General features: G+C 52.0%; 1 protein-coding gene across 1 annotated transcript in view; it reads left to right on the top strand.

The window, feature by feature from the left end:
- Positions 1-21,568, top strand: part of WNT7A (wingless-type MMTV integration site family, member 7A) — a 58,718-nt gene that overhangs the window by 13,961 nt on the left and 23,189 nt on the right. Inside the window, exon 3 of the mRNA XM_011983621.1 lies at positions 9,283-9,554. Coding sequence (XP_011839011.1) covers positions 9,283-9,554 — 272 coding nt within the window. The remainder of the gene's footprint in view (positions 1-9,282; positions 9,555-21,568) is intronic.

The raw sequence follows: 21,568 nt of genomic DNA, 5'->3' as shown, positions 1-21,568 counted from the left end.
GAAACCAGGGTTAGACCAGGCAATGCCTCGGGGTGAGTGGGTTCCTCAGGATGAGTGGGTTCCTCAGGATGAGTGGGCTGTGGGGGGCTTCACTCTATCTTGTGTCTTTTCACTGAGGATCAGTGTGGACCAGGAGCCAAGACTGCCCTTTCTCATCCGTCACTTCATTGGGTCCTTGGCACCCCGAAAGAAAGTGTGTCCACCTCCATCTTGTTCCTGGGAGACAGGCTATGAGCCAGGCAGAGGGTGTCCAAGATCATGTGGCTGTTTCGTGGCAGAGCTGAAATCGGTCGTGAGTCCCCCCTCGCTGGAGGGATTCTTCTGTTTGTGCGATCCTGCCACAGGTGAGATTCTCAAGTCTGCTATGTATTTGAGAACCCCTTGTCTTGTTGCAGGTGTGGGGCTGCCAAGTGAGTACTGAAATCAGAGTCACATGGCCAGGTTTGCATCCCAGCCCCACCCTTACCTTGCAGATGACTTTAAGTGAGTACTTCACCTTTCTGACAGTCTGCAGAATGGGGGAGCCAAGCACCCACCTTACTGGGTGGTAGTGGCATTACATGATACGGGGTGTAAGAGCCTGGCACATTGTTATCCGTTGGTAACATCCCCTCCCCGCTTCCAGGAGGCCTGTGTGCCGTGTCATATGCACACAAGCTCGAGGAACCCGGGACCCACGCTCTAGATTTTCTTGGTGATTACCAGTCTAAGCTGACCGTTTTGACTCTACCTCCAAACTGTATACCCCAATCTGTCCAGTTTTCACCACCTTCACCACCACCTCCCGATTCAAACCGCCATCTTCAGATACTTGCTGCCTGAACAATGACATCAACCTCCAAATGCACCCCACCTCCTCCCTTTCATCCTGCAACCTATGCAGCCATCCAGCATGACATCTTCTCCGTGTTGCTCTGAGTGTGGCATCCTGCCGTGTAAAACCCTCCCGCAGTTTCCTGTTGTTCTGAGAATAAAATGCACACCCATTCCCTGCTCCTTTATGGACCTATGCCAAAGTCCCTCCCACCTCAGGGCCTTTCCCTCACTGTTCCCTCTGCTTGGATGCTCTTTGCCAGCTTGACTCACTCCCTCTGTCTTTCTATCCTCTGCTCACCTGTCAGGCCTCGGAGAAGCTTCATTACCCCCTCTCCAGTGTACACCGCCTGTCCTTGCCCACTATCACTGTGTAGCATTTTTCTTTATGTCACTTTGTTACTCCAGGATGTATTCTCTAACTTGCTCATCTGTGCAGCGATGTGTAGTGGTTCAGCCCTGACGCTTCCTGCTTGGTCATTTACCAACAGTGGGCCTTGACCAAACGGGAGTGATAATGGCACCATTCTCACAGGTGGTGGGAGGATGAGGTTGCTTACTGCACTCAGAACAGTGCCTGGCACACAGGAAGTGCCCATACATCGTAGCTGTGTTATTATTATTGTCTGTCTCTCTGGCCAGAAGGCAGCTCTGTGAGGGATCAGGGGCCTCTGATCCAGTGCCTGGGACATGGAGGATACAGTCCCCGTTGGGGTGCTCAGTGGATCTAGGGACACCACGAGTACCAGAGCAGCCCCTTGCCCCAACTCTTCTCTGCAGCAGAAGATGGCACAGAGGGTACTTGGGAGAAGCCACTGAGTGAAGGTGGGCAACCTGTCCTCTCCTGCATATGCAGGTCTCCACTCAAAGGCCACCTTCTCCAGGAGGTCTTCCTGGACCATCCTGCCCAAGACAGCATCCTCCACCCTTCCCCGACAGGGCACCCTGCACGGTTGTCTTTAAAGCACTCACCACTTTTGGAAGTGACTTTGTTTACTTTTGTAAGAACCCATCTGACATTAGTCTTCTCTGCCATCATGAGGCTCCATGGGGCCCAGATCTGCTGATCCTCTTCTCCCCATACCTCCAGCATCTGTCCTGGGGCCTGGCACACAGTAGGTCCTCATGGAACACGTGAAGAAGTGCATAGCCCCCAGGCAGGCCAGCTCCTTTCTACCTTGTGTGGCCCCAGTTGCTCTGAGCCCTTGAAGACAGGCCTTGCTTTGTTTATCTTCTGAATGCCGGGTCTGGGAGCGCCTCATGCACAGTAGGTGCTCCATTTTCTCTGTCGTGTGAGTGACTGCTGTTCATTTCTCACCCCAAATACAAAACTGCATGTTCATTTCTGCACATTTTCTTTGAGATCCATCCTAGCTGGGCAGTCTCACTCATCAAGATCTTTTTAATGTCAATTTGATCAACCATTCTGTTAGCTCTCCTGCCCATCTCTGCATTGGCTTAAAATGGGATAAAAATGTTGACTAGGTCTAGTGCCTAGGAAAGACCGTTATGGCATGATTCAAGAGGAGCTATGCCCAGGGTCTGCTCAGCAGATCACCAGTTCCCAGGCTCCACCCACTGCCTACTGCCAGCTGCCCTGGGGGAGAAAAGGACATTCCCATGGGTGTCCTTTTAAAATGGGGGAACTCAGCATGTTATACTGCCTGCTCCTGGAGAGTCAGGATGCCTGCCAGCATATTAAAGGTGCTGAAACGTCCTGCGGACAAGACAGCAGCTTGAGCTGACTCAATCTGGAGGGTCCACTCATTTCCATCCTTGGACTCACTGACTGTCTAGTGGAGCTGCTCTTCAGGGGCACACACACTGGGGAATATCACCCTGGAGACCCTCACAGATTGACCATACTCAGAATGTGGTTTATACATCAACTTGGAATCTACCAAAAAGTATATCCACCTATCACCAATTTCCATATCTTTCCCCAAGGGTACAGAAGAGGCACATCCTCACTTCTGACATTGCCATGGGCAGTGAAATCCATTCTAATCCACATTACCATTGAAAATCCCTTCAATCATGCATAAAATTCAGACTACCTGTGTTTCCATACAAGTACAGGAAAGCATGCACATACATGTAAAATGTATATATGGCAATGTGTGTATATATATGTGTGTGTATATATATATGCAGTGTATAGAATGAAGTGTATATATCCACAATATAAGTATATAATATTTTATTTTTTTCTGGTACATTTCGTTCAATTTATGCAAGTGAAACATTCATGGGATAAGACTCCTCCACTTGTATGTCCACTCATTTATTCACGTCTTCATCCTACAGATATTTACTAGAATCTCTGCAGTAAATGCTGGGGTGCAGGCTCTGTCCAGGGCACTTGCTGTCCGGCGGGGACACACTAGGAAGACAAGGCTGAAAAGTGCTCTGAGGATCTAGTGGAAGAGAAATAGGCACTGGGAGATGAGCACAGAAGCTGCCTGTACGGGTCACCTGAAGTAGGGGCCATCCACAACCCAGGAGGGGAAGGGGAGTGGCAGCAGGAAGGGCTTGGCTGGGTGACCCAAACAGGAGCCCTGGGATCCAGAGTGGCTTGGCATGAGGGACTGCAGGGCGTAGGGTAGGGAGGGTAAAGAGGCTGGGGGAAGAGGTGGGACCAGGCATCCTGCAGGGTTTTGGGATCAGCCTCAGGGGGTTTGCTTGGGAGGGAAGTTGTCAGAGGTATTTAATCAGAGGAGAGACAGGATGTAGGAAGATAATCAAATTCCTTGCACACACAGAAAGTTGCTATGTCTCCGGCATTATCATCGGCAAAGAAATGGTGATTTCCCGCCGTGTGCTGCTGGGGATGGATGCATTCTTTTCCACATGCTCACGGCCTCCTGTTTGGTACCCCCCTGCCGGAATTTTTCCAGGGATGGGCACAATGACCTAGGAGTCAACCCCTGGAGTCCACCCTCCTCTGTCTACAATCTGGGAAACTCTGATGCATTTCTGGGCTTCTGCTTCTGTAGAATTTGTCGCCACTTCTCTTGGGCAGTCACTTGAGCAGCTCTCTCCTCTCCCCAAGGTGATGGCCTGGGCTGAGGGTCCCATGTCTGGGGATCCCTACGACTAGGAGTCCCCACATCTTGCAAAAAGGACTCCATCATTTTACTCATCTAGGGCTGTGAGAGTGCAACACATGTCTGGTGAGCTGGTGAATGCTTAGAAGGATGGATTTGAAGACCTTTCCAGTGAGAGAGACAGAAGCAAGGGGCGGGCCAGCTCCATTTTCTCTCTGCCATTTCTTAACAATGCGCCATCTTGCCCAAGCAAAAGACCTATTCTTTCCTTATTCTTGCTTAGAATGCAGCTAACAAAGGACTTTTTGTCTCGTTTGCATTTTTTTTTTGCAAGCCTCAGTTCATCCTGGGTTTTAGCTCTCCTGACACTATTCTCTGAGATGAGTCTTTTGTTATAATGTTCTCTTCCCAGCTTTCATATGGTAGACAGGCAGGCAGGCAGGCGTGCGTGCGCATGCAACATGCAGACACACACACACACACACACACACACACTTGCTTTCACATGCACATTCATTCATTCAACTGTTGAGGCTTCACAGATAAATAATCCAGGCCCCCACAGCCTAGCGGCGAGAGACTGATCATTCAATTCAATCCAAAATAAGGATGGACAGGGTGCTGGGCCACAAGTGGAGGGAAGGGACATTTGGGAGGCACCTCAGAGTAGGGAACTTTGGAGCCGTGGCTTGATGGATATGGTGCTAACCAATAATGCATCTAGTAAGAGCTATTGTTTATTGGTCCCTTACCAAGTGCAGGCTGAGCTTGTCGTGTGCATTTGGTTATTTAATCCTCCCAACAACCCTGGGAGGTAGATATTTTGTTATTCCCACTTTACAAATGAGGAAACTGAGGCCTTGAGAGGTGAGTTAACTCACTCAAGGTCCCACTGCCAGGAAAAGGGAGCCAGGACATAAACCCAGATTTATCCACCTCCAGGGCTCTGCTTTAAAACCTCCTACGCTACATTCCCTGCCCCTTAGCAGGCAGATGGAACAAGGAAGACAATTGCAGGCTGAGGGAACAGCATGTGCAAAGCCGTGAAGCCAGGAAGGAGCAGATGCTGACCGTTGGCAAGCGGTCAGCAGCGTGCTCTGGCCTTGCTCAGTAGGGAGAGAGACCCTTGGATGGAGAAAGACAGAGGCTGGGGCTTGCACACACCCCTCCCCAGTTTCCCTAGCTGTGGGCCTGTTACCTTACCAAGCTCAGCCCAGACACAGCTCCCTGCACCCCCAAATCTTCCAGTTATTCATTGTGAGGCTCCCTGGTTCCTCTTGATGAGACAGCCCCATGTGGCATTCTGAGCCCAGAGGGGCTATGAACTGCCATGCCATGGGGCTGGCAAGTGCAACCTTTTTCCATCTGTATATTTTCCAAATCATATATTTCAGCTTGTGTCACTGCAGATTGCTTGCTCTCTGACCCATTGGCTTTAAATAGCAAAAGAAAAAAAAAATACAATGCACTTTGTGGTTTCCAGTAAGATACCGTAAATACACCCAGATAATATTCCGGTGCAAACCATTTACAGTGGCTGCACAGGGCGGTGGAATGGAATCTTTTGGGCAGGCTTGGACATCAGTTTATTTCCTCTGTACCCGCCGGGATCATTATGGAGCTGGAACCACAGAGGGCGTCAGCTGGGCTCCCCATTTTCATCTCAGTGATAATACGTATCGTTCTTTATCAAGCACCTTCTGGGAGCTCCACAGAGGCTTCATTCCACAGAGGTCTCATTTAATTTTCAGGACTTGGCGATGTCCTCCTAAGGGTTCCCACTTCACAGATGGGGAAGCTGAGACTCAGAGAGGCAGAGTCCTTGCTTGGGGTTCCCCCAGTGAATGAGAAGTACACAGGAGGGACTGACAGGTTCCATCTTACCTGAGTTCTGAGCTGAAGTCACCTGGGATATCCCAGGAGGGAAGGTCTCTGGGCTTCTGGATGAAAACTTTACTTGGGAGATGTGGGTGGATTGAAAGGTAAGGAGGGCATGGGGGAGGTGAGGGAGCCCGGGGGATCTTCTGGTCTTGCTGAGTCACTGGTGACCTTGAGCAAGTCTCCCATCCTCCTTGAAGCTATCATTCCAGTAGGAGCCCCCTGGCTTTGTTTCTGTGGCTCTAGGAATCTTTTCTCTGATTCTGGGGAGAGGAAGGGCTGGCAGAATCCGTACCTGCCCTCAGCCTCACGTCCTCCGGTGCCAACCTGGCTCACCGGCTCCTGCCACTAGCTGACCACACCACGTCAGTGCCATCACTCAGGCTACCACTTGGTCTGATGCCTTCTCTGCCCCTAGAGAGCCCCCTGACCTCTCCGCTCAAGTCACCACCTCCGATGTCCCCCACTCTTATCACTGCCCTGTGTCACCTCCTTCAAAGTCCTCAACTGCCACGGAGTGGCATTATGCTGCTGCCTGTCCTTCTACGAAGGCAAAGCCATGTCTAAACTCCTCATCTGACTTTCCTCATGTCCTAGAACAGTGCCTGGCACATAGTAGATGCTCAAGAAATATCTGATGAATGAAGGAATAGATGGCTTGGTCAAGGAGGTGGAGGGGAGGGCAGGATTTGAGGGAGGTTCTTCCTCTGCTCCTGGGCAGGACGGAGAGGCAGGCCTTTCACAGCAGGCTGTCCCCACTGCCGGGATGGAGGATCTGATCCTGGAGGGCACACAGGCCATGGTGGCCAAGGCCAGGGTTCCCTCACAGGCTCCACGTGGATGATCTGGGCAAGAATGTAGGCCTGGAGTCAGTAGGACTGGAATGGTTCTCAAGACCTTGAGGCATGGGAGTGGGTCAAACTCTGGGGCCAGCTGTCCAAGTTTGAATCCTTACAGGTTGTATCACATGGGCCTCAGTTTCTGCATCTGTAAAATGCAGATAATAGCAGCCCCCACCTCATGCGTTGTTGCCATATATTGTGGATCTATATTCAGTGCTTAGAATAGAGCCTGGTGAATAAGAAACATTTTGTATGTCTTTGCTCAGCTTTTTATGGACTATATGCCATTGGGCATATGATCTCATCCCATTTCCACAGCAGTAGAACAGACCACCCTTGCAGGTATCTCCTAAGAGAAATGAGATGGCATTCGGGAAATTACCCACCTGAATGAAGGGGCTTCCCCAGACAGATGAGAAAAGGGCGGTTCTCGGAGCAGTGAGGGTGACCAGGGTCCAAGGGAGTTCCCTGGGGTGGTTAGGCACAGCAGGTGACCTCCAGGTTTGCATCCTAACTCTTCCTGGGCAAGTCACCTCATCTCCCCAAGCCTCGGTTTCCCCACCTTACCTGGGATGAGTAAAGGAGGCAGACATGGATGGAATCTGAGATTTATTTTAAGATTCCAGAAGCTTTTTCTGCTTTCTTTCTACCATCAAACCCTGTTCTCAGCTCAGCAAGCCATCCAGTTTGAATGGTTTTGATAAATTATTTATTGATAAGTTTTAATTGATAACAACTGAATGCCATCTCGTTTTAGAAGTGCAGTTTGACAAGAGTTGATTATGGTGGTAGGGCTGGTACGGGGAACAGAAAATCAGCAGCTAAGTCTAAAATGGCAGGGAGCAATAAAGGCCATGGATAAAACAGAGGCAGGGCAAGTTCTTCTCTGTACCACCCAGTGGCACCTATAATTTCATCAATTATTATAATTATAATGCTCACTACTGTTTGTTTAAGTACCTGCTAGGTGCCAGGTGATGTCTACCTCTTCCTACAGGGTAGTTGCTAATAATAGATGAGGAAATGGAGGCTCAGAGAGGTTAAGTGACTTGCCCGAGGTCACACAGCTTTTGGCGGGGTTGAAATTGGGACTCAGGTCTGTCTCACCCCTCACACATTTTGGAGGGTGTTGGAGACAGTGGGAGTGACAGACATGGTCCTTGTCATCTTGTAAACCTGAAATTTGACTGGGCAGACAGACACTGGATGAGCCTCTGTGTTTTTTTTTTTGTTTTTTTTTTTGCCTCTCCGTTGTGACCTTCAGAACATTGTTTTTTGCCTCTCTGTTGTGACCTTCAGGACATTGTGAAATGGGACTCAGTTAGCAGGGACGCCATGGGTGGGCTGGCATGGCACGCCACGGCAAAGCCAGCCCTGGCATGGGGAAGCCGTCCAGTTCAGCAGGTGGACAGGCCTACTTTCTGCGGGGTGGGAGGGCAGCGATGGGGCAGCGGACAAGTTGTTTGTGTCTGTCTCCCTCCTGGAGAGGGAGGTTCCAAGGCGAATGGGAATTTGGGTGGGGAAAGGACCTCCCTGAGCATGGGACAGAGTGACCTGAGGCTAGAAGCAACTTGGAGCAAATCATCCACCTCCTCACTCACTGCTTAAGCCATCTCCATCCTGGCATTCTGAAACACCTTCTCTGGCCCCCCTTTGCCTGCTCCGGGCTCCGGGGCCTCTTCTTCCAGGTGCCTTTCCTGAAACCCACCCAGGCTACATGAGAGCGAACTTGCCCAGTGCTCCTCAGGACTTATCCCACACACAGGGCTTCCCGTAGGTTGCTTTGGTCAGTCTTCACCCTGTAAAGTAGACATAGCCCTTGAACCCATTTTGCAGGTGAGGAGACTGAGGTCCAGAGAGGCTAAGAGGCTAGGTGGCAGCACCATATTCACACCAGCTCTGAGTGACTGCCCGTCCCACGCTGTCTCCTGCACCCCAGCTGCTCAGGACCCTGCCCCTCCCCTGGAGATACTCACAGTCCAGTGAGGGGGACACAGAAGAAGGGAAGGGATGGACATCTGAAATAGCAGGTGACACACAGAAGGAGTAATAGTTGCCACGAAAACAAGAGGTAGGGTGCAGGCAGGTTCCATAAACGAAACATGGGGCCAAGAGCTTTCCATGGACAAACTCTTGTTCTCCCTCATTGCCATGAGAAAGTTACCAATGATATGTCTCCATTTTACAGCCAGAGAGACTGAGGCGCAGGGAAGGGTAGTCCTTGACCAATAGTCACAGAGCCAGGGATTGATGTTCCTGGGATTTAAACTCAGGCCTTCTGGCCCCAGAACCAGTGCCCTCCGTGGGTGTTGGGGAAATGCTGCTTTACGATGCTGTGAGCTTTATGCACGTGTGCAGGTTACATGGTTAGGTCAAGGGTGCTTGGGAGTGGGGAGTGGGAACTGATGGGCTAGAGGGGTCCCCCCCCATCTGGCTTTCCAGATCCTGGGCAGCCAGCCCACATACATTCTTCCTTTATTGCCCAGTTGACTCCCCAGGTTCTGGGGTTGAATGGATGTGTGCGTAATGGCAGTTGCTCAGCTCATCACCCTAAGAGGGAGCTTTGTTGCAAGTTAGGAACGGGTACACAGTCGAGCTTTGGAGAGCCATTGCATTGAGCTCAGCCTCACTCCTTAGTCAAGCCCAGGCTCCTCTCAAGTGCCTGGGACCTGACCCCAACTTGTCTCCTCTCCTCCTCGCAGGGAGCCGGGAGGCTGCGTTCACCTACGCCATCATTGCTGCCGGTGTGGCCCATGCCATCACAGCTGCCTGTACCCAGGGCAACCTAAGCGACTGTGGCTGCGACAAAGAGAAGCAAGGCCAGTACCACCGGGACGAGGGCTGGAAGTGGGGTGGCTGCTCCGCCGACATCCGCTACGGCATCGGCTTCGCCAAGGTCTTTGTGGATGCCCGGGAGATCAAGCAGAATGCCCGGACTCTCATGAACTTGCACAATAACGAGGCAGGCCGAAAGGTAGGCAGCCAGGGAGGGCAGCTGGGCGGCGCTCGCGGAGATACTGCGAAATGACTTGTTCGTAACGTCTGGTGCTGGGTGTCTGGTGAGGAGCCACAGGGCTCTGCCCTCAGCCTCACTCTGCTTGGCGTTGGCATCAGCTTGTGGCTGGTTAGGATTTGTGTGTGGCACAAAGCTTGTCAGCTATTAGAGAGGTTGGATAACTGAGTCTCCCTTAAGATGAATTGGATGTTACTCAGCAAGGTGGAAAGAGGGACAGATGTGGACTCTTATCCTCGGGAGGAGCCAAATTAGCCTTTCTCCCTTGCTCCCTTGCTCCCTTCCTGCCTCCCTCCCTGCTTTTTTCTCTCCCTCCTTCCCTTCCTCCCTCTTCTCAGGCTTCTGGCCACATCCTGTGTGTCAGAGCCTCCCAGGTGGCCTTGGTGAGTCACACAGGGGAATTGCTCACCTGGTCTACCCCAGGACAATGTCCTGGGGGAAATTACGAGGCCCTGCCTGTCTAGTCCCATGGCTGGGAGCTCCTGCCCAGGGTGGCACATCCCTGCAGGGGTCCCAGCTGCTCCCTCCTCCCTGATTTTGTGGTCAGATCACCCTGCAGGTCCCAGGTCCCAGGCTCTCTCCTGCCTTGAAGCCCTCACTTCCTCAAGGCAGACAGGAGGAGGACACATGGCTTCCCTCTCCCAGCCTCGGTTTCCTCACCCACAGCTCCCTGACTGGGCCATGGTGAGAATTAAAGGAGAGAATAGCACGTGACCCGCAGCAAGTCAGGGTCAGGGTGGATCCCGCGGGAGTGTGTTCTGTGAGCCACACAGCTCCACTGGGTGTGAGGCTTGTGGCTGTTGCTCTGTCGTGCTGCCATGAGCCCATGGGCGACACAGACACTGGGAACTGTCAGAGGCTGTAAGACCAATCTCAGTGGGCTTCCTGGAGGAGACAGGCCCCAAGAAATGAGTGAGGTTTGGCTAGGCAGGGAAAGGAGGTGGAAGCAGCCAAGATCTGGTGAGCTGGGGAGGAATGGACGCAGGCCCAGAGGTAGGGGCAGGGGGCCAGTTCGGGACCACACTGACCAGTCTGTGAGCCCCTGACAAGGGAACCCTTGCAGGATGGGGCCGAAGCAGCCTTGTGTTCTGCACCTAGATCTGCTTATGGCTGTCATGTCCTTGTCCTTCAGGTTTCAGCCATGATGTCCTCTCTCCAGAGAGGCTTCCCTTCCCATTCCTTCTTAGCCTTTTCTCCAAGGTTGCCTTGTTCTGTGGCTTTCTCCCCTCTCTAGACTGTAAGCATACTGAGGACAGAGGCCTGGGGTGTCTCACAGCAGCACTCCAGAGCGTGGCACACAGTACGCACTCTACAAATATGTATGGAGTGAACGGATGAGTGCCTTGTAGTTGCTGGTGAGCCACTGATGGTTCTGGGGCAGGAGAGGGGCAGAAGTCATAGACCCTTGGGAGGCAGAGGGCTACCTTGAGTGGGGTCAGGAGCTGGGTCTAGGTGGAGTGCAGGCCAGGCCTGACCTGATGTTTCTGAGCAGGAACAGCCCTCCCAGCTCAGGAAAGCCCAGTGGAGGGCCATACATCCCCCTGCCTGCCCAGTGCTCTCTGGTTAGGGAGGACCCTTGAGGATGGCTTTCTAGAAAAGCACTTCTACAGACACTATGTATTTCCTGAGCCAAGAGGTGGGACTGCAGACTCCCTGGTGTGTGCAGAGAAAGGCCTGAGTCACCACCCGTCCCGCCCCTTTGTGCTATATAGGGGTGGAAATGGAGGCTCAGAGAGGGTGCCAGCTGACCTGTGGGACTTAGGTCAGTGACCACACACACCACTCAGCCAGAGCACAGCAAGGTGGTCTTCTGGCCTAGCCCCAAGTGGCCAGACACTCACTTGCTGCCTTGAGACACCCCAAGGGCCCCGACAAGGGCACGAACAAAGACAGCCACCAGCTGCTGTGGGTTCCAGCCCCTCTTGCGACCTCAGTTTCCACATCTGTCGATTGGGACTATGACCCTCTCCTTGTTCTGACCGGTGCCAGTCGGTTCCCCAGGATTTTGCAACACGCCATTTACTCGAAGGCATGGGACCCCACCCAGAAGCCCCCTCCCAGCAGGCTGCCGTGGGCCCCACGCATGGCAGGGCTTGGGAACCGGCGGGAGCAGAGGGGCCAGCCTGCCGCTGCTCCTGGCTGAGCGCCTCGGAAAGGCTCGCAGATGTGTTTATCACCCGCTCCCTCGCTCCTGCCGTGAGGAAACAAGACTCAACCTGACCACAGGCTCTGGGGCTTGTTGGCAGCTGGTGTGAGAGAAGGGGAAGCGGGGAGGCCAGGGTGGGGGCGGCTTCTGCAGACCTGATGAGGGGCTGCCCCAGAGCTGCAGGGGAGCCCTCGACTCCCCTGGCAGATGAGGAAGAATCAATGCCGCAGGGGCGTCCTGCCCTCGCAGGTCTCCAGTTCGAGTCTGAGCCCAGCAGGGTGTGGGCCATGGGGCAGGGGCAGCACCTCAAGGAGGCTGTGGGGCATCCCCCCCTTTCCCTCATTGTCTCGTCAGTTGTGTGGTCTGCAGGCCGAATCAGAATGGTTAGGTGCCAATATCTTTTGGCGAGGTGATTTTAGTATTATAGCTTCCCCTATTGGCAGTTCGGGGTCTTTGCACTTTGGATTGAAATCAGTGGTTGCTCAGGTTGGGGTCCTAGAATACGAAGTTCACATCCTAGCGTGTGATGTGTGGAATCATAGGCTCCCCAACTGGGAGGAAGGGAAGAGTCAGAAGCATTGTGTTGAAATCTTTGGATGGTGGAATCTTGGTGGCTTTGAATAATTTCTTTCCAGCCTTTTGGGCAGCAAGGAAATTACACCTAGTTTTTGCCCTCAAGACTAGATGCTCAGTCTAGTGAGAGAATCAGGTCCAAGAAGCAAAACTTGTGATTCAGAGCTACACACTGTAGGAGAAACGTGATGTAGAAAGTGAAGAAAAGAGGTCAGAGGAAGAGCGGTTTGTTTCCTCTTGAAGTCTGAAGAGTGCTAGGCAGAAGAAGAGAACTCTTAGCAGGGCTTTGAAGGCTTAGGAGTCCTCCAGGTTGACAAGGCATCAGGAAGGAAGAGGGCAGTTCAGGCAGCACAGGCATGTTTAAAAGCATGAAGTCCTAACAAAGCATGCTGTGGGGGCTCCACGTGGCTGAGGGTAGGGAGGACAAGTGATGAGGCTGCAGAGGGGGCTAGATCCTAACACACAGCCTTGAATGCCAGAACAAGGAGTGGGACTTTGTCTCAGGCCAGAGGTGCCCAGAAGAGGCTTTGGTGGGGCAGTGCTTGGGCAGGTTTCTGGCCTGTCTGGGATAGAGTGGAGAACAGAGTGAAGGAGCTGTGGCCAAGGTTGGTGCCTAAACCCAGCAGGGACCTCGGGGCGCATGGCTGGGGAGGCTGTTTAGGAAGCATAATAGGTAGGAGCTGTGTCAGGTGTGTTTGGGGTGGAGGAGCAGGGTGGTAATGGAAGCCCTGGTCTTTGTAAGATTGCCCGGTGGGAGGGTTAAAGGGGAAAAGGAGGAGAGAGCCTGGGCCACAGCCTGGGCAAATGGGTACTGGGACAGGAGGGCTATGGGAAGGGAAGGACAGTCAGGGAGGTTGGAGGAGAACCAGGAGAACCTGGGCCTTCTGGGTGCATTTGTGAGTGCGTGTAGACATCCCCCTGCAGGAGTGCAGAGAAGCCTGGGCAGCTGCGAAACCCAGCCAAGGGCCAAGGATCTCCAAGCCTCCATGACAATATTGTACTTGGCAGGCCAGGCTTTCGAGGCCTCACTGTACAGAGAGAGAAGTGCACCAGGGAGCTCCGGGGGCCTGGGGGAGGGTGGGAGCCCTCAGCAACCCCTTCATGAGAGTGTGGTGACTGAGCCCAGGAGAGGCAGCCCTGGGGATGGGGGCCCAGCTGGGACGGGGCTGGCCCCTGCTGGAATGCGCCGCTTGCTCCAAGGGAGGTGAGCTCAGGGGGATGGAATTCCACCGAAGTGAAAAGTCACCTCCCAGTCCCTGCCCAGCCTCTTGCACACGGAGGGGTGTCGGTCTTGTCCCTTCCTGCCCTGCCCCGTCTGGTCCGGGTGCTCCTGGGAGCTGGATTCCCACCCCTGCCCTGGCCGCAGGCAGGCCTGTGAGTCAGGGGACACCAGGGACCAGCCCCTGGCAGCTGGGGCGGAGCCCAGATAAGGCCTGCTTAGCTATGCTCCTCTCTGCTGTCCCGAGGGCCACTTGCATATTTGACCAGATAGAGTGGCCAATGGTGGCATGTCAAGGGCCTGAGGAGCCAGGCCCCACCCAGCCCGAAGCTGACTGGCCAGGCCAGGCTGGGAGGAGGCATCCTCAGTCTGCCGTGCCCTCCATTCCTGCCCCGCCCCTGGGCACAGTTGTGGGTTCTCGCCCTTGCAAATGGAAAGGCTTGCAGCCAGGACTCAGGGGACTTGGAGCAGGAATGGTCTTGGGCACATCTCAGCCCTTCAGGGCCTTGGTTTCTTCCATGGCAGGGGCTTCTTTTCTTTGCTCCCAGGAGGGTCTCCAGGTCTGACATGTGGGCTGGGGAATGACATGGGGTTCTTGGGACCATTGTACCCCAACCTTGTCTCCAACTTCTCTCCCACACACACCACCCTCCAACAACACACTCCTGCAGTCAACCAAGCTTGTTCCCACCTAAGGGCCTTTGCACAGGCCACTTCTGCTGTCTGGAGAGCTCTTCCCTTGAATCTTTGCAGAACTAGCTCCTTGTATTCCTTCAATTCCCCGCTCAGATGTCACCTTACCAGGGAAGTCCTCCCTAACTTCCCTCCTCCGCTGTCTGTCTCATCTCCTCCATCACCCTGCTTTACTTGCATGTGAAACCACCGCACAGAATGATCTCATTTGCACAGCTCTTTGTGTCTTTATTACTTGTTGCCTCCCACTGCAGTGTCAGCACCATAGGGTAGTGATGGCCTAAGTTCACCTCTAAACTTAGAACAGTGCCTGGCACATAATAAGTGCTCAAGAAATATTGGTTGAGTGAACAAATGATTTGGCAAGTGCTTGCTCTTTCTTGGGGGGATTTCCAGGAGCAGGGTTGCAAGGTATAATACAGGACTCCCACTTAGAGTTGAATTTGATATAAACGAAAGTACGTCCCAACTATTGCACAAGACATATTAAAAAATGATTCACCATTTACCTCAAATTCAGACTTAACTGAATTTGTATTTTTGAATTGAGCTGATATTGAGATAATTGTAGATTCACATGCAATTGAAGAATATGAAGAGATCTTGTGTACCCTTTGCCCAGTTTCCCCCAATGATGACAGCTTGCAAAACTATAGGACGACGTCACTACTAGGATGCTAATGCTGGAACAGTCAAGATGCAGAGCACACAATGGTCCCCAGGTTGCTCTTGTGTAGCCACTTCTACTTCCCTTCCCCTTCCGAATCCCCAGCAATCACGAATTTCCTCTCCACTTTTATACTTTTTTTATTTTAACAATGTTACATAGGTGGATCTGACAGTATAACCTTTCCAGACAAGCTTCTTTTAATTCAGCACAATTCCCTCAAGCCTCCTTCAAGTGTTGTGTGTCAGTAGCTGGTTCCTTTACCTTGCTGAATAGTATTCCAGGGCACAAAGGCTCCACAGTTTGTTTTGCCATTCACCTGTTGAAGGATATCTGGGTTGTTTGCAGGTTTTGACTATTACAAATAAAGCTGCTGTGAACATGTATGTACAGGGTTTTTTTGTGTGTGTGAATGTAAGGTTCTATTTCTCTAGAATAAATGTCCAAGAGCACAAATGTATGGTGGCTGTATGTTTAACTTTATAAGAAAGTGCCAAACTGTTTTCTATTTTGTGGGAGAGTGGTTGTGCCATTTTATATTCCCACTAGCAATGTGTGAGCGGTACAGTTTCTCCACATCCTCACCAGCATTTGGTGACATCACTGTTTTTAAAATTTTTTTGCCATTCCGATAGATGTATGTTATACCTCATTGTGGTTTTGACTGGCATTTCCTGAATGGCTAATGGTGTTGAATATCTTTTAATGTGCTTATTTGCCATCTGGATAGCCTCTTCAGTATAGCATCTGTTAATGTCTTTTTGCCTATTTTCTAGGTAGGTAGTTTACTTTTTTAACTGGTGAGTTTGGATATTTCTTTATAGATTCTAGCAGCTAGTATTTGGTCAGACATGCGATTGGCAAATATATTTTCCCAGTCAGTAGCTTGTCTTTTTATCATCTTCATAGGGTCTGTCACAGAACAAAAGTGTTTAACTTTGATAAATTTTAATTGGTAAGGTCCAATGTATCTATTTTTCCTTGAATGGACTGTACCTTTGGTATTATCTAAAAACTCGTTGCTCAGCCCTAGATCCCAAAGGTTTTCCCATTTTTTTTTTTCCTAAAAGTTTTATGTTTCACATTCAACTCTGTGACCTGTTTTTTAAAAAATTCATTAATTTAAAAAAATCAATGAAAATTTATTTCTTTTTTAAGTTGGAGTTACATTTTTATTTATTTTCAATTGTGGCAAAATATACTTAGCATGAAACTTGCCATGTTAGGCATTCTTAGGTGTGTACCCCAGTGGCATTAAACACACTCACACTGTTGCGCTGCCATCCTCACCTTCCATCTCCAGAACTTTACCATCTTCTCAAACGAAGACTCTGTCCCTGTTAAACAACCACCTCCCATGTCCCCGCGTCCCACCCCAGCCCCTGGCACCCACCTTTCCACTTTCTGTCTCTTTGAATCTGACTGCTCTAGGCGCCCCACATAAGAGGCATCATATAGTTTTTGTCCTTTTCCGTCTGGTTTATTTCAGTTAGTGTAATGTCTGAAAGGTTCTGTGATTGCTTTGAATTAACTTTTCTATGAGGTGTATGTGTAGGTCGGGGTTCATTTTTCAGCCTATTTATGTGCTAAATCCAGGAACCCTCCCTAGCCTCCACTGTCAAGGACAGTGGCCTCGGCACAGTGCCAAGGAAAGCTGTAGGATTGTTTTAGAGCTGGAGATTCTCTCTTCTGTGGGCATTTGATCAATGAGAGACTGAGACCCTGACCTGGAGGGGCCCTGCCAAGGCCACACACCAAGGGAATGGAGAAGCAAGAGCTGCACCTAGGGCCTGGCTCCCAGCTCAGACCTCCCTTCTGCTTCCTGGAGCCGGCCAGGGCCGGGGAGCTGAGCTGGATGAGAGGCTGAGGTAGGGGCCAGGAGGTCCGTGGTGGGCTTGAGAAAAGCTTAGTGGGATGACCAGGCCAGGGTGTGTGGGCCCAGAGGAAGAAGCCCAGACGAGACCAGAGAGGAAGCTACCAAGGACGGGTTGGAGGGGGACCAGCCCAGGCTGGGGCGGAGGGTGCCCACGAGGCCTGAGGTTTGGCCAGTTTTCTCCAATGACACAGCAAGGGCAGGGCCCAGCCAGGTCCTGTCAGTGATGCCACTGTGATAGCAGTGGACAGTACCCAGGCAGGAAGGGGATGAGATAAGAGAGGATGCATGGGTAGGGGCAGGAGCAGCCCTTCCCACAGAGACTGGAAACGTCTGTGGCCCCAGCTTCATGCAGCCTGGTCCCTGGCATCCCACTTTGCTCTGGGCTAGTAAGACCACCCCACCCCCAACCTGGATGGATGTGGGCAGCAGGGGCAGGCCCTGAGGAGGCGCTGAACACCCAGGCCTGGGAGGAGTCAGGTGGCTCAGCTGTGATTGGAGCAGCCTCAGGAAGGTGTCACCATCCTGCAGTCCCTGAGGACTGGGGGTGGTGTGGTTGGGAGGGTGGCAGGCAGGACCAGGACCCACAGAATGGAAGAATATGGGGAAAAGGCAGCTCAAGTGAGAAGGAACTTACTATCAGGAAGCGGGATGAGGTCCCTGTTAGAGCAGGTGGTACAGGTGGAGGGAAAGTTTTCAATTGCCTGGAGAATATGGACATGATTCTAATACCAGCACTTGAAATATGTGTACTAATTTAATCCCCACAGTGGTCTTATGAGATTAGCATTCTCTGTTCTCTCTATTTTACGAATAAGAAAACGGAAGCACAGAGAGGTTAAGAAAGTTGCTTAATGCCACACAGCTGGCAGGTGCAGCGCTGGGATGTAAACCCAAGCAGCCTAGCTCCAGATCCAGGTCTTAACTTCAAACTACGCTACCACACCCAGGAGTCTTGGACTCAGATGTTTTTATCCCCACAGTCTCCTGATCCTGAAATCCTGTGATTCCAAGATGTTACCCTAAGATTCACAGATCCTCTGATTTGAGGAACTTGGAGACTACAGTCCTCAGCCCCCAGAAGGCCCCGCTATGTGGTCATTTGGGTTTTGGGTTATCCAGGCACGCACACGTGCATCCTCTCCTACTCTGGTCACTGTGGCCTTGGGGGCAGTCCCTGAGCCACCACCTTCTTCCTGGGAGAGAACACATCAGGGCCAGGGAGGAACCCGCTTATGAGTGAGAAGAGGGGATTCTGTGTGCCATCTTGGCAGGGGAGGGGCCCCAGTCTGTCATGGGGGTTCAGGATGAGACTGGACAAGGAGATGGGCAGCCAGAGACCCATGCCTAGCGCTGGGACCAGGGCGTCCCCTGTTTTAGCAGAGTTTCTGGACTTGTTCAGCCTGATGAACATCAGTAGGGGAGACTTCTCTTCTCCCCCAATCCTTCCAGGCAGTCGTGAGACTCACCTCAGTGTCTCTCAGAGCCCAGCCTGGGCCGGGCATACTCTTGGTGACATAAAGTGGCACACATCCTAGGCCATGTCACAAACAGCCACCAGAGCACCAGAGGCACTAGACTGGGTGCGTCTGTCCCTGCCTTCTCATTCCCAGGCGTGCACAGGGGGCAGGCGGGAGGTGGGTGCTCCCTGTGCTGTCAGGTGGGCTCTGGAGTCCACTCCTGGCTTTGCTGCTTGCTAGCTGTGTGGCCTTGGCCATGTTACTCTGCCTCTCTGTGCCTCAGTCTCTCCAGGTCACTTAATAGCACCACAGAGTATTATGAAGATTACATGATTAAAAGAATTTAAACTGCTTAGAGCTGCCCCGTCCAATATGATCACAAGCCACATAGGGCTACTTACATTTAAATGAATTACAAATAAATAAGATTAAAAATTCTGTTTCACAGTCCATGTTTCAAGTGCTTGGTAGCCACCTGTGGCTCGTGGCTTCCTACTAGACCATTCCGTGGTGGCAGGAAGGTCTATTGGACATTACTGTCTTAGAGTGGCGGGCACGGAGTAAGGGCTGAGATGTTGGTACCACTACTAAGGGGCCTGAAAAGATCTCAGCTGCGGTGGAAGCTCATCCTGTCACCTCCCTGGCCTCCCGCCAGCCCAAGGGGGTCTCAGATGCTGGCCATCTGATTTATCTTGGAAGGAATTCCCAGTGTGGCTGCTGGCCCTGCAGCTGGGAACTCATTTGAAACCCACCTGAGGTAGGGAGGGGGCAGCATGGCGAGGCCCTGAGAGCCCCCTCAGTGAGGTAGAGTCACGGGCTCAGTTACACCGCGGTGAGACCAAGTCAAAAGGCACCCACCGGGGACAATTGCCGCCTTTGTCCTCGGGAAGGAGACTGGGACTCCTGGGTGTTATCAAATCTGCCAGGAAGAGGGAGGGAGGGGAGCCAAGTGATGGGAGGAAGGTGGGTGAGGAGAGGGGCAGCAGTGATCCTAGAGGGAAGGAGAAACGAGGTGTTCTGGAGGGTCTGGAACCAGGACCTGGCAGCTGTCACTTTTCCTAATCCTCAACACTTGTGTCTTTTGAAGAGAAATCCAGTGCAACTGTGTCCCTAGGAAGGACTCCTTGCCTGACAAAGGCACTTCCTTAAATTACCTCCTTTCAGTGTGCATTGAGACACTGTCATGGCTGCTCACAGTGGCAAGCACTTGCTCTCGCTCTGTCCCGGGTGAGGTTCTAGGTGCTCTCCCGGGATTACTCCATTCGATTGACCGGACATCTTTGGGGACCCTTGGTAACTCCATTTCTCGGATGGGCAGCGGAGGTCCGGGCAGTGAACGTGAGCAGCATCCCAGGCTCCTGGGCAGGAGAGCTGGACGCAGAGTCTCAGGGCCTCCCTAGGCCGTGGCGGGAAGGGGACAGATTCCCTGACAGCTGGGCATGGGCAGTGAGGCCAGCACTCAGCTGCTCACTGCAAGGCACTGTGTGCCCTTCACAAGGCCTGCCCTTCCATGTGCTGGTCCCATCCCAAGTGCTCTTTGTAAGTGATCTCACAGGGAGGGGCCTATTGCCATTCCTATTTAGCAGATGAAGAAAACTGAGGCGCAGAGCAGTTCAGTGGTGCGCTTGAGGTTGCCCAGGTAAAAAGCATCTGAGCCAGGGTTCCCTCCAGCCATCCCACCTCTGCAATCCAAGCTCTGTTCATCCTTGGTGCAGCCTCTTATTAGCTCTCAATTGTGTGTGTATGTGGGTGTGTGTGTATTTTTGGACTTGGATGGATTGGTAGTCTTTTGAAATAATAAAGATTCCAACAAGGCCAGGCACGGTGGCTCCCACCTATACTCCCAGCACTTTGGGAGGCCAAGGGCAGTGGGTCACCTGAATTCAGGAGTTTGAGACCAGCCTGGCCAACATGGAGAAACCCATCTCTACTAAAAATACAAAAGTCAGCTGGACGAGGTGGTGGGCATCTGTAACCCCATCTACTTGGGAGGCTGAGGTGGAAGAATCACTTGAACCCAGGAGGCAGAGGTTTCAGTGAGCTGAGAATGCACCACTCCAGCCTGGAAGACAGAGTGAGACTCCATCTCAGGAAAAAAAAAAAAAAAAAGATTCCCACATGACATTGGTAAAGCACTTTATGATTTGCAAGACCTTTTTTTTTTTTTTTTAAATCTTTTCTTGGCCAAGTCTCACAGCTGTCCTCTAGGTGAGCAGTGTTATTGTGCCTGTTTTGTAGGTGAGGCAGCCGAGGCTCTGGTTGGGTACTGCTCAGTCCCCCGGAGGGGTTCTCTGCTGGGCTGAGAGTTTTGGACGGGAGGCAGGTCAGGAGCTCCTGGCCAGACCATGCAGGGAGATGTGAATGACCTGGATGTGGAAAGAGCTCCGATCAGAGCCCTGACTGTGCCACTTGTTTGCTGTGTGCCCTTGGGCAGTCACCCTTCTCAAGCCTCAGTTTCCTCATTGAGAAAAAGGCAGGGAGGATTTAGTACTTGTCAGAGCTGTTGTGCAGGTTACATGAGATAATGCCCCTGGAGTGCCTCGTCCTATGTTCTTAGTCACGATGAGTGCTTGGAAAGCAGTCATTGCTGTTATGAATATCGTTGTTAGTATCAGCAGTAGTAGTGATTTTAAAGCCACAGTCAAGTTTTAATTCTTACGTTTTATTCCTAAGGACTGTTCTAGCTCTAAAACTCTGTTTCGTCCATGCGCTGGCTGTAGAGTATGCTAGCGGACTCAAGAGAAGGAGCGGTCCAGGTCGCTATTGAGATTTTTTGCTGCACTGAGCAGGGAGGGCCACAGGACACCAAGCCATAGCAAGGTCATGCTGGTTCTCCTTTATCCAAAATAGGTGATATCCACCTAGGTCTTTCAGTCCTGGTGAGCAGCCACCTCCAGAGGGGGCCTCTGCCCTTGTGCTTTCAGCCCCATGCCACACGTACCCAAGTACCACATTCCAGAACATTGAAAGTTGTCCATAAAGTCCGGTCTCCAGCCCAGACCTGCCTCCCAAACACAAGCCCCGTGCATCCAGCTGCCCGCCCTGCCTCCCTGCTCCTGGATGTCAATTGGCCCCTGAGCACACATCTATCCCAACCTAACTCCTGATCTTTCTCCCACAAACTTGCTGGTGCCTTTGTCTCCATCCCCTGGTTCAGTAAATAGCATCTGCATCCTTCCAGTTGTGTAAACCAAACACCGGCCCTTGCCTTGGCCATGACACTTTATTTTCTTTCACACCCCACATCCAACATGTCAGTTCTACCTACAACATCCGTCCAGAATCTGTCACCTAGTAACTTATACCCCTGAGCTCATTGTCCGAGCTACCAGCATCTCTTCCCT

The sequence above is a fragment of the Mandrillus leucophaeus genome, unplaced genomic scaffold, assembly GCF_000951045.1.
Source record: "Mandrillus leucophaeus isolate KB7577 unplaced genomic scaffold, Mleu.le_1.0 Scaffold252, whole genome shotgun sequence".
In the NCBI taxonomy this organism is placed as follows: Eukaryota; Metazoa; Chordata; class Mammalia; order Primates; family Cercopithecidae; genus Mandrillus; species Mandrillus leucophaeus.
The sequence above is the reverse complement of the archived record's forward strand: the minus strand, read 5'-3'. Positions and strand labels throughout refer to the sequence as shown.